Source organism: Rhinoraja longicauda, chromosome 12 (assembly GCF_053455715.1).
Source record: "Rhinoraja longicauda isolate Sanriku21f chromosome 12, sRhiLon1.1, whole genome shotgun sequence".
In the NCBI taxonomy this organism is placed as follows: domain Eukaryota; kingdom Metazoa; phylum Chordata; class Chondrichthyes; order Rajiformes; family Arhynchobatidae; genus Rhinoraja; species Rhinoraja longicauda.
The window spans coordinates 23,745,086-23,758,054 of NC_135964.1; the positions used below are offsets into that span (position 1 = coordinate 23,745,086).

Sequence of the window (12,969 nt, forward strand, 5' to 3'; positions counted from 1 at the left end):
CCAGAAGATTAAAGTGTGGTTAATGCCTCTCATTCAGAAGGGCTGCAAAAAAATCTGAGAACTAGACCAGTAAGTCTAATATCTGCAGTAGGCCAGTTACTGGCGAGGATTTTGAGGGATAGGATATATAAGCATTTGGAAAAGTAGAGTTTTATTAGGGGTCATCAGCATAATTCTGCGCATGGATCATTTCATTGACTTTTTTTGAAGAAGTAACCAAGAAGGTTGATGAGGGCAGGGCTGTAGATGTAGCCTATATAGACCAGCAAAGTATTTGACAAGGTTCTGCATGTTACATCGCTCTGGAAGGTAAGATCACATGGGATCCCGGCAGAGCTAATTGACTTTATGGTAGGAAGCAGTGGATGGTGTTGGAAGATTATTTTTTGGACTGGTGGACTGTGACTAGTGGAATGCCTCAGGGATCAATGCTGGGCCTATTGCAGTTTGTCATCCATATGAATGATATGTAGAAAAATAACTGCAGATGCTGGTACAAATCGAAGGTATCACAAAATGCTGGAGTAACTCAGCAGGTCAGGCAGCATCTCAGGAGAAAAGGAATGGGAGACGTATAAGAAAATAACTGCAGATGCTGGTACAAATCGATTTATTCACAAAATGCTGGAGTAACTCAGCAGGTCAGGCAGCATCTCGGGAGAGAAGGAATGGGTGACGTTTCGGGTCGAGACCCTTCTTCAGACTGATGTCGGGGGTGGGTCGAGACCCTTCTTCAGATATGATATGATATGATATGAACGATCTGGATGATTATGCGCGAGGGACTATTGGTAAGCTTGCAGATGCCACTAAAATAGGTGGTATTGTTGGCAGTGAAGATGGTTATCAAGAATTACAATGAGATCTTAATCATCCAGGCAAGTGGGTCAAGGAATGGTTAATAGAGTTTCATCCAGATAAGTGTGGACTGTTGCATTTTGAGGTCAACCCAGGGCAGCAACTTCACAGGGAATGTAAGGCAGGGCCTTGGGAAGTGTTGTTGAGCAGAGGGATCCACAGTACACAATTCCCTGAAAGTGGTGCCTCAAGTAGATAGGATGGTGAAGAAGGCTTTTGACATGTTGGCCTTCATCAGTCAGGGAATTGATTACAGAAGTTGCAATATTATGATACAGCTGTCCAAGACATTGGGAGGCAGCACTTGAAGTATTGTGTATAGTTTTGGTCATCCTGCAATGAGAAAGATGTCATTAAGCTGGAAAGGGATCAAGGAAGATTCATGAGGAAGTTGCCAGGACATGAGGGCCTGAATTATAGGGAGAGATTTGATTGGCTAGGACTTTATCACTTCAAGCAGAGTAGGCTCTTTGAGGTGTATAAAATCATGAGGGGAATAGATAGGGTTAATACACAGTCTTGGCCCCAGGGTTGGAGATTCAAGAACTAGAATACATAGGTTTAAAGTGAGAGAGGAAAGATTGAATAGGAACCTGAGGGGCAACTTTTTCACACAGAGAGTGGTTTGTATATGGAATGAGCTGCCAGATGAAATAGTTCAAGATTTCAAGATCAATATATTGTCACATGTACCAATTAAGGTACAGTGAAATTCGAGATACCATACAGCCATACTAAGTAAAAAGCAACATGACACACAGCCACATAAAATAAAATTTAGCATAAACATCTACCACGGCAGATTCCACATTCCTCACTGTGATGGAAGGTAATAAAGTTCAAGCATCTTCCTCTTTGTTCACCCATGGTCGGGGCTGTGGAACCATCCGCAGTCGCCACTGCCGACTGTCTGAAGCCCTCGTGTCGGGATGATCGAAACTCCTCGCGTCGGGACGGTTGAAAAACTCTCCGCGGCATGGAGCTCCCGAGTCGGCCTCTTCTTACCAGAGACCGCGATGTTCTCTGGCTTCTCGATGTTAAAGTCCACAGGCCCCGCGGTTGGAGCTCTCCACAGTCGATCCTCGCTAAAGGATCGCACTCCGATGTTAAAGTCCGCGCCATGCCCGCGGCATGAAGTGCCGGGCCGGTTTCCAGGAAAGGCCGCCAACTCCTCGAGACTCCTGTCTTAGTAGGGCCAGGTACAATTTTTAAAAATTGAAATATATTTGAATCGGTCCATGGATAGAGAACATTTATGTGAATATGGGCCAAACAGACAAATAGCCTGTCTTATTCACAAAATGCTGGAGTAACTCAGCAGGTCAGGCAGCATCTCGAGAGAGAAGGAATGGGTGACGTTTCGAGACCCTTCTTCAGACTTCTTCTGAAGAAGGGTCTCGACCCGAAACGTCACCCATTCCTTCTCTCCCGAAATGCTGCCTGACCTGCTGAGTTACTCCAGCATTTTGTGAATAAATCGATTTGTACCAGCATCTGCAGTTATTTTCTTATAATAGCCTGTCTTAAATGGGTGTCTTGTCAGCAGGGACAAGCTAGGCAGAGGGGCCAGTTTCCATGCTGTATGCATGACATATATGGTAAATGAATTAACACTTTCTGAAGAGGTAATAGAGTCAGGGCAAAAAATGAAGTGACAATTTGTTTTCTTCACAGATTAATTTATTTGAATAACTAAAATATTATTTGTTATCCTTAATATTTAATAACATTTTTGATTATCTTACATGTGAAGTACTAAAGAATTGAAAATCTATGTTCATATTGGACAGCAAACTGGTGTCGAATTCAGAAAATGATAGATCTATATGATAAGCGAGATCCACTAGTAATTGTTCTGCTTCTCACAAAAGTTAATGACACTTTCTACATTCTTCAACTGTGTCCTGCAATAATGAAGCGCAGAAACAATCGCAAAGTGCAAACTTATCTCCAGGCTCCGTTTGTAATCTTACATTTTTGGTCCTGGGTGCAGAGTTCCCGGAATCCTTATTATAATTTATTGCATGAATTAAAGATCTCGGGGTATCGTCAACGATAAAAAGAACAACCCTAACCAATACAATCACAGTAGGCTTCGCTATTTCCCACTGAACTAATGAAGTCCTCAGACCAAATGCATTCAATTCCAAACAACCGAGCGTCGTGTTTGAAACAGGTTGGCTGAGAAAGATGGGATAAGCAGGGCGCGCGGCGGTGTTTTTAATTGTAGAACTTTATACCCATGCAAATCCTATTCTTTGCAGTTCGGCGCGTTTATCACTTAAAGACTAACATTTTGCAGAAGTTGCAATGATCAACAGAAATGTCGCCTGTGGAATTAACCCAATAGGTTGCCTCTAAAAAGACGAGTGATTTCAAACACTTAACCACGCAGCCAGAAATACAATGTCTTCAATCTTCGGCTTTCAGTTCATTAAAGAATGAAGGATTTTGCATCAGAAACCCACTGTATGCTCCAGTACATCATTTGCACGAACGTACATCTCACACTCCATACCTAACCCTGCAGATTTCGCCTTTTGATTCTGGTGGCTGCTTTAACACCGAAAGAAAACACGCGCAATTCCGTAGACACTGTGGTGCTTACTATTAAAAACAGTTTGCAAAACCCTGGTGATGCCGAAGTCGTGTCAGCCGCTAGCCCCTCTGATGCAGATTAATTATCCGTTTTCGGCTTAGTTTACCACTCCCCTGCCCCGGGTGACCCTCGAGCTGAGCAACGTCTCAGACGGAAACTGATGAATAGAGATCAGTTACAGCGCTCTGCGTCTCACCTCCTGCTCACAGGGATCCTACCAAGGGCAGAGACGCAATACCTCCTATGCAACCAACGCAACAGACAGCCGCGGGATTGCAAGGAGTTATGCTTCAGAAATGCTTAACGTGAGACGCCTCTCCACTCGGTCGGGAGTTTCCCGTCCTGTTATTTATAAAGCATTAAATTAGCAACATACCGTCTGAGCAGTCACTATTTTGCATGGAATAATAAAGCTGTTGCTCTAAGTAGGTGCATTCATATACCTATGATGAGCGAATGTCCTCGGAAAAAAATGAACAAAAATATACAATGCTGACACTAAACAATAACCTCTGTAATTAAAAATGCCAAGATGGCAAATACCGGCAAGATGGCAAGAGGGCCGTGCTCATTCGCTGCCTGACCTAACTAATCCGAAGATTGTAATGAGACCTTCCAAAAATGATTCGGATTACAACTGGACAACAAATGTCGGTTTCTTCTTCAGCTGTGCTATTGTACCAATTTATCACAATTCCAATGCCAGCTTTATACGGTCATGAACCAAGATTGGGCCCTTATATCAATTTGCACATATAACAAAGTAAAACATCCCAAGGTTTACTTAATCGCCTTGGTCAAAGAGTTAAGTTTTATAGAAAGACCTTTAAAGAGAAGAGTGAAAGATATGGAAAGGACCTGTGGAGTTACTCCAAACTGTTGACTGACAATAATGGAGGAGATAGAGACAAAATGCTGGAGTAATTCAGTGGGATACGCAGCATCACTGCGTAGAAGGAATGGGTGACGTTTCGGGTCGAGACCCTTCTTCAGACTGAGTATCAGGGGAGAGAAAGATACAGATATGGAAGGGTAAGATGCGACAACGAGAGTTCAAAGAGGGATTGAATCTGGCAAATGTTTGTGGCCAATGTTGATGGTCCGCGAGATTTCAGAGGCTCAGAGGATAAAATAGAAGGCAAATTCAATGCTAGCATTTTTATCACGAGGATTGGAATACAAAAACAGATGTAATGCTGAGGTTCTAGAAGGTGCGGGTCATGCCGCATTTGGAGTACTGAGCAAATTTGGGTCTCATATCTGAGGAAGGGTCTAGAGGAGATTTACAAGAATTATTCCAGGAATGAATGGGTTAGCATATGATGAGCGTTTGACAACACTGGGCCTCTACTCGCTGGAGCTTAAAAGGTTGAGGGGGGACTTCATTGAAACTTACCGAATTATGAAAGGCATAGATGAAGTGGATGTAGAAAGGATGTTTCCATTGGTGGGAGAGTCTAAAATCGGAGGTCATAGCCTCAGAATTAAAGGGCATTCTTTTAAAAAGGTGAGGAGGAACTTCTTTTGTCAGAGGGTAGTTAATCTGTGGAACTCATTGCCACAGAGGGTTGTGGAGGCCAAGTCAGTGGACATTTCTAAGGCAGAGATAGACAATTTCGTGATTAGAATGGGTGTCAAGGGTTATGGGGAGAAGGCAGGAAAATGGAATTAGGTGGCAGAGATCAGCCACGGTTGAATGGCGGAGTAGACTCGATGGGCTGAATGGCCCAATACTACTACTATAACTTGTGAACTTGTTCTACCGTTAGCAGATTAGAAATAGGATGGAGTGCAGTTTAGGAAGGATTTGAAAACAAGGATAAGAATTTTTAATTGCTAAAATGGAAGCCAACTGTCCACACGGATGGAAGTGACTCGAGAGTTAGGCAGCATCTGTGGAGGTAAATGGACTAGACAACATTTCTGGTCCAGACGCTTCTTCAGTCTGAACACTCTGTCCATTTCCCTCCACAGATGTTGACTGACCCGATGAGTTCCTCCAGTAGTTTTTTGTTTTTTTTGCAGAAGATTCCAGCACCTGCAATTTCTTGTGTCTCCTGCTCAGTTCAGGGCAGGTGAAAGGTGACTGGCTGTCTGGCAAGGAGTTAGTTGAATCTCAAGACAATAAAGACATGGATGGGGGTTTGCATAGGAGACAAAATGAGGCGGAGGTGGGAGTCAGGCAATGTTCTGGAGATGGGAGTAGGTGGCTTCAGCAGCATAGAAACATAGAAAATAGGTGCAGGAGTAGGCTATTCAGTCCTTCGAGCCAGCACCACCATTCAATATGATCATGGCTGATCATCCAAAATCAGTACCCCATTCTGGCTTTTTCCCCCATAATCCCTTGATTCCCTTAGCCCAAACAGCTAAATCTAACTCTCTCTTGAAAATATCCAGTGAATTGGCCTCCACTGCCTTCTGTGGCAGAGAATTCCACAGCTTCACAACTCTCTGGGTGAAAAAGTTTTTCCTCCTCTTAGTCCTAAATGGCCTATCCCCTTATTCTTAAACTGTGACCCCTGGTTCTGGACTGCCCCAACATCGAGAACATTTTTCCTGCGTCTACCCTGTCCAATCCTCTAAGAATTCTATATGTTTCTATAAGATCCCCTATCATCCTTCTAAATTTTAGCGAATACAAGCCCAGTCGACCCATTCTTTCATCATATGTCAATCTCGCCATCCCAGGAATTAACCTGGTGAACCTACGCTGCACTCCCTCCCATGAAAAAAATTGGAAACTCAGGGTCAAATAGAACATGAATACTACGTGGATTGTTTCAGTCTCAGACAACGACCAAGGTCAATGTCAAGTGAATGGAGTTTACAGTGGGGACTAAAGACAATGGATTCTTTCTCCAACAATTGGGGGAAATGCTACTCGTGCTTGGAAGTTAGGCCTTCAAATTTACAGCCAGGGTTACATTTCCCATCTCAAAAACAAAATGCTTCACATTATTTTCACTAAATCCTACAATTAGTAAAAGTGACATCGGAAGGCAAACGGATTTAGCCGTGTTCTCAATCTGATATCAGTCATGCGACATTAACATTTCTTCAGCATCCCGAATTGTACCTTCTGTATAAGTGGGTGAAGGTTAAATCAAAATAGCTTGTATACGAGAATATAGTATGGGTCATGTCACCTTGTTCCTTCTGCGAAGCTTCGGGGCCGCACTTGCGCAGCCTCGGTGGACTGCTTGCGAGTCCATCTCCAGGATCACTGTGGAAAACGATTCAGCCAGGCAAGTCCAGGATGCAGATCTTAAGTTTCGCTGGAGGAATATAAACCTCCGTTTATGGCTCCTGTGCATTTGATGCATTCGTAGGGCGATCGTCGACCGAAGTGTGCCTCCCACACACAGCCAACATTTGAGGCTCTGCCAACATCATTCACCAGTCAGAACAGCGAAATCGGTCTTTTCCTGCCCCTCCGACAATTTGTTGAGATCAATTCAAATAACGCGAGTTTTTTTTATAGGTCTAACTTGAGAGAGTGGAGATTATCTCCCAATTGCCCCTTCATCCTTGATACGTTAGATTTTTTTAAATGCCTGCAAAAATGAAACGGTATGCAAAGAAAAATATGCTAACAAAAAGAAAGCTGGAGCATTACGGCCGCTTCTCAAAGACGCCTGGAGAAAGCCATCCCGTGCAATGGTGCTGCAGCGATAAAAAGCAACCTCCCAGCTCCCCACCCAGTTAAAAAAAAGATTAGCAGCTCGTCGGGCTAATCTCTGAAGTTCTAACGCCGCTTGTCTTTTGCAACAACAGCCTCCACCAGGATTATCTTGGAACAGAAGAGTCTCGGGCCTGACTGCTACTTCCTGCCTTCAAGAATGTGGCCTCGGGAAATAAATTAGATGCAATAAAGCGAAACAAAATAGTCACGTGAACGCGGCTGCCCATTCACCAGCCGATTCGCCCACAACTTGAGCTCAAGTTTCTAACCCTGTCTCAATCCTTGGGAAACTGAATTTTCAAATCGCATCATAAAGAGCACAGGCTACACAAATAAACACCATACATTAGGTGATGGGTTATATCTTATTGATTTATTTGTCGAGTCCAGTCCTTCAAAAGCTGGCAACCGTCGAATGCTGGCGAAATGTCGAGTGTTTCGAGCAGGTCTTATTCGGTTAATATCTTACACAAATGATTACTATCCTTTTTTTCCCTCCTTATTCCCATGTTAGCGTCGTGCCATGAATGGAAATACGATGTGCATTCATTTTCAAGCAGCGATCATCTTGTGTTTCTGAAAGAGCAGTGGTTTTATGCGACCGTTTCTGAAAGAGCAGTGGTTTTATGCGACCGAGTACGTGCACGGGCGCCTCAGAGAGCAGTTCACAGTCAGTTTTGTGTGGGAGTCGAGAAACGTGTAGGCCGGTCAAAGTAAGGACGCCCGTTTATTTTTGTTTGACTTTTTTGAGCCAATTAGATTTTAATGGCAATCCGGCAATTTCATGTGGCATTTACTCATGGAAACATTCACTTGCAGATTTTACAAACTTTGATTTTGCAACTGCTACGGCAGGATCTCAACTCCGATTGCCTACATATTAGTTCAAACGTCACGAATATTGGACCAGAGGTCTTTGAAACATAATGGCCTGTGCTTTTCAAAGCTTGATAGTCAGGGATGTTTGACTCCATCAGACCATATGCTATGTTCGATTACCAAGCTTGTCAGCTGTACCGACAATTTGTTCTTATCATTTGAATATTCACATTCCTTCTGTTCTATGTGAAGTAGTGGCTTACACTTCCATTATAGAAGAACGTTACCCTAGATCGTTATTTTCAGATGCTTGCAAATCTGGTATCTATTTCCACCACTTTGGTATTATTTAATGGAGCAGGCCCACAGGGCTGAAATGCCGAGTCAAGCTCCTGTTTCCTATCTTACAATCTTATGGCTTCTTCCCAGCAACCATCAGGCTCTTGAACATTTCAAGCACTAACTAAACTATGAATTATGGACTCTATTCGGCGGCACAAAGGACTTTGGGCTTTTTTTGCATTCGTATTCTTTTTGGGGTTGCTGATTTGTTGATTTTTAAATTTATTATGTTATCTATGAAAATTGTGCTCCTGTTTCATAAGTGTTTACAATCTTGTGCATTTTATAGAAATGGCCTGACATTTTATCATCATTGGCCTTGATAGTAAAATTAATTTGGTATTTTTTAATCTATCCTCCTTTCTTGAAGATACAGATACAAATTATATTATTCCAGCTATGTCAGCCATCCTTTAATATCTCATACAGAGAGAAAAGATTGAGGAGTGAGACTGAACATCAATTATCGGCAAGCTACTGGAATGTGGAAAAGAGGTAGACCACATGTGAGCCAGCACCTGTCTTTATTGAATAATCATGTTTCAGAATGTTTCGGCTGTAAGCATCAGATAATAGACAATAGACAATAGACAATAGGTGCAGGAGTAGGCCATTCAGCCCTTCGAGCCAGCACCGCCATTCAATGCGATCATGGCTGATCACTCTCAATCAGTACCCCGTTCCTGCCTTCTCCCCATACCCCCTCACTCCGCTATCCTTAAGAGCTCTATCCAGCTCTCTCTTGAAAGCATCCAACGAACTGGCCTCCACTGCCTTCTGAGGCAGAGAATTCCACACCTTCACCACCCTCTGACTGAAAAAGTTCTTCCTCATCTCCGTTCTAAATGGCCTACCCCTTATTCTCAAACTGTGGCCCCTTGTTCTGGACTCCCCCAACATTGGGAACATGTTATCTGCCTCTAATGTGTCCAATCCCCTAATTATCTTATATGTTTCAATAAGATCCCCCCTCATCCTTCTAAATTCCAGTGTATACAAGCCCAATCGCTCCAGCCTTTCAACATACGACAGTCCCGCCATTCCGGGAATTAACCTAGTGAACCTACGCTGCACGCCCTCCATAGCAAGAATATCCTTCCTCAAATTTGGAGACCAAAACTGCACACAGTACTCCAGGTGCGGTCTCACCAGGGCCCGGTACAACTGTAGAAGGACCTCTTTGCTCCTATACTCAACTCCTCTTGTTACGAAGGCCAACATTCCATTGGCTTTCTTCACTGCCTGCTGAACCTGCATGCTTCCTTTCATTGACTGATGCACTAGGACACCCAGATCTCGTTGAACTCCCCCTCCTCCTAACTTGACACCATTCAGATAATAATCTGCCTTTCTATTCTTACTTCCAAAGTGAATAACCTCACACTTACCTACATTAAACTGCATCTGCCATGTATCCGCCCACTCACACAACCTGTCCAAGTCACCCTGCAGCGTTATTGCATCTTCCTCACAATTCACACTACCCCCCAACTTAGTATCATCTGCAAATTTGCTAATGGTACTTTTAATCCCTTCGTCTAAGTCATTAATGTATATCGTAAATAGCTGGGGTCCCAGCACCGAACCTTGCGGTACCCCACTGGTCACTGCCTGCCATTCCGAAAGGGACCCATTTATCCCCACTCTTTGCTTTCTGTCTGTCAACCAATTTTCTATCCATGTCAGTACCCTACCCCCAATACCATGTGCCCTAATTTTGCCCACTAATCTCCTATGTGGGACCTTGTCGAAGGCTTTCTGAAAGTCGAGGTACACCACATCCACTGACTCTCCCTTGTCAATTTTCCTAGTTACATCCTCAAAAAATTCCAGTAGATTTGTCAAGCATGATTTCCCCTTCGTAAATCCATGCTGACTCGGAATGATCCCGTTACTGCTATCCAAATGCTCAGCAATTTCGTCTTTTATAATTGACTCCAGCATCTTCCCCACCACTGATGTCAGACTAACTGGTCTATAATTACCCGTTTTCTCTCTCCCTCCTTTCTTAAAAAGTGGGATAACATTTGCTATCCTCCAATCCACAGGAACTGATCCTGAATCTATAGAACATTGAAAAATGATCTCCAATGCTTCCACTATTTCTAGAGCCACCTCCTTAAGTACTCTGGGATGCAGACCATCAGGCCCTGGGGATTTATCAGCCTTCAGTCCCATCAGTCTACCCAAAACCATTTCCTGCCTAATGTGGATTTCCTTCAGTTCCTCCATCACCCTAGGTTCTCCGGCCCCTAGAACATTTGGGAGATTGTGTGTATCTTCCTCAGTGAAGACAGATCCAAAGTAACGGTTTAACTCGTCTGCCATTTCTTTGTTCCCCATAATAAATTCCCCTGCTTCTGTCTTCAAGGGACCCACATTTGCCTTGACTATTTTTTTCCTCTTCACGTACCTAAAAAAACTTTTGCTATCCTCCTTTATATTATTGGCTAGTTTACCCTCGTACCTCATCTTTTCTCCCCGTATTGCCTTTTTAGTTAACTTTTGTTGCTCTTTAAAAGAGTCCCAATCCTCTGTCTTCCCACTCTTCTTTGCTATGTTATACTTCCTCTCCTTAATTTTTATGCTGTCCCTGACTTCCCTCGTCAGCCACAGGTGTCTCTTACTCCCCTTAGAGTCTTTCCACCTCTTTGGAATAAATTGATCCTGCAACCTCTGCATTATTCCCAGGAATACCTGCCATTGCTGTTCTACCGTCTTCCCTGCTAGGGCCTCCTTCCAATCAATTTTGGCCAGCTCCTGCCTCATGCCTCTGTAATCCCCTTTGCTATACTGTAATACCGACACTTCCGATTTTCCCTTCTGCCTTTCCATTTGCAGAGTAAAACTTATCATGTTGTGATCACTGCCTCCTAATGGCTCTTTTACCTCTAGTCCCCTTATCAGATCAGGATCATTACACAATGTTTAGGAAGTATGTGTAACATTTCCTTTTTTAATTGTTTTTGTAAAACTTCATAAAACATAACACTTTCAAATGTAATTTGAAATAGGACAGAAAATTGCCGGAAATTTAGCACTATGGGCAGCATCTTTTTTTATTTGGAGAGAATTTGAGTAGAAGTTCTTACTGCAATTATATTGGTCCTTGATGAGACTATAGCTGGAGTATTGTGTACAGTTTTTGTCTCCTTATTGAAGGATATGCTTGCCAGAGAGTGCAACAATAAATGACAAGACTGGTTACATAACAGGTGGGTTTGCTATATGTCAAGAGGTTAACTAGAGAGTATTTTAAATATATAAAACATAATCTCAGTGAAACATATACAAGAGAGTGGTCCTGAGCTACTATCTACTGCATGTAAACCCTTCGACTATCTTTAATCAGACTTTACTGGACTTTATCTTGCGCTAAATGTTATTCCCTTTATCCTGTATCTGTACACTGTGAATGGCTCAACTGTAATCATGTATTGTCGTTCCACTGACTGGTTAGCAGGCAACAAAAGTTTTTCACTGTACCTCGGAACACGTGATAATAAAGTAAATTAAATTCTTGTAGGGCTCAACAGGTTAGAGGTTGGGAGGGTGTTTCCCTTAGCAAATAAGTCTGCAACCATTTCTGATGCACAGTCATCCACCTAAAACATTAACTTTAATTTCTTGCCACAAACTTGCTGATTTGCTGAGTACTTCCAGCATTCTTTTTTTATTTCAGATTTTTAGCAACTGGTGCATCATGTGTCTTGCAATTTCAGAATTTTTCATTCTTTCTCTCCCCCATCCCCTCTATCTCTTTACTTGCCTCATTCACTTCCCTCTATCTACACTCCTTCAGATTGACCAACTATGATTACAAAACATTAATCGCACTCTCTTAGACAGCATGAATGTCACCTGACCAATCTTGTTCTCAACCCTATCTCAGTCATTATCTTTGTTCTTTCCACCACTCCTGTTCTCTGCAACAAAAAAACAGTCTTGCTTTCAAGCCTTTCATGATAAGAGGTAATTGGACCAAATTATTAACTCCCCCTTCTCTCCACACATGCCGTGTGGAGTATCTCTAGCATTTTATCTTTATATTTGAGATTGTGAGCATTCACACATTTTTGCTTCTCAAAGACTACATTTTGTTAATAGTGGTAGGCATTCCAAAACGTAATCTGCAGGTAAATGGACTTTTCCAGTCTTTTACTGATATTAAATTTATCTCTTCTAATGTCATCAAGCCAAAGGAGATATTGGTCGACTTCAGGAAGGAAAGCAGTACACTTACCCCAGTTTGCATTGATGGTGCCGAAGCAGAGATGGCTGAAAGCTTCCTACGAGTTCCTAGTTCCTAGTTCCTAGGAGTAAATATCACCAACAATTTCTCCTAGACCATCCATATTGAAGCCAAGAAAGCACATCAACGACTCTACTTCCTTATAAGGCTTAGGAAGTTCGGCATGTCCCCAGCAACTCTCACCAACTTTTACAGATGCACCGTAGAAAACATTTTAACGGGATGCATCACAGCATGGTTTGGGAACAGCACCATGCAAGAAATTGTAGAAAATTGTGGATGCAGCCCAGACCATCACACAAACCAACCTCTCTTCCATTGACTCCATTTACAGTATATCTCACAGGCCTCCAGCATAATCAAGGATGAGTCGCACCCTGACCACTCGCTGTTCTCCCCACTCCCATCAGGCAG

The 12,969-nt window shown here is 42.8% G+C and overlaps 1 protein-coding gene across 6 annotated transcripts in view; it reads right to left on the reverse strand.

The window, feature by feature from the left end:
* The window catches only part of bcor (BCL6 corepressor), a 279,901-nt gene that overhangs the window by 168,645 nt on the left and 98,287 nt on the right, over positions 1 to 12,969 (reverse strand). The window contains exon 1 of one of the 6 annotated variants that reach the window (XM_078409193.1): positions 6,607 to 6,710. The exons of the other annotated variants lie outside the window; for them this stretch is intronic. Coding sequence (XP_078265319.1) covers positions 6,607 to 6,672 — 66 coding nt within the window. The 5' untranslated portion in view covers positions 6,673 to 6,710. Of the gene's footprint in view, positions 1 to 6,606; positions 6,711 to 12,969 lie in introns of those variants that run through there. 6 annotated transcript variants of the gene reach the window in all.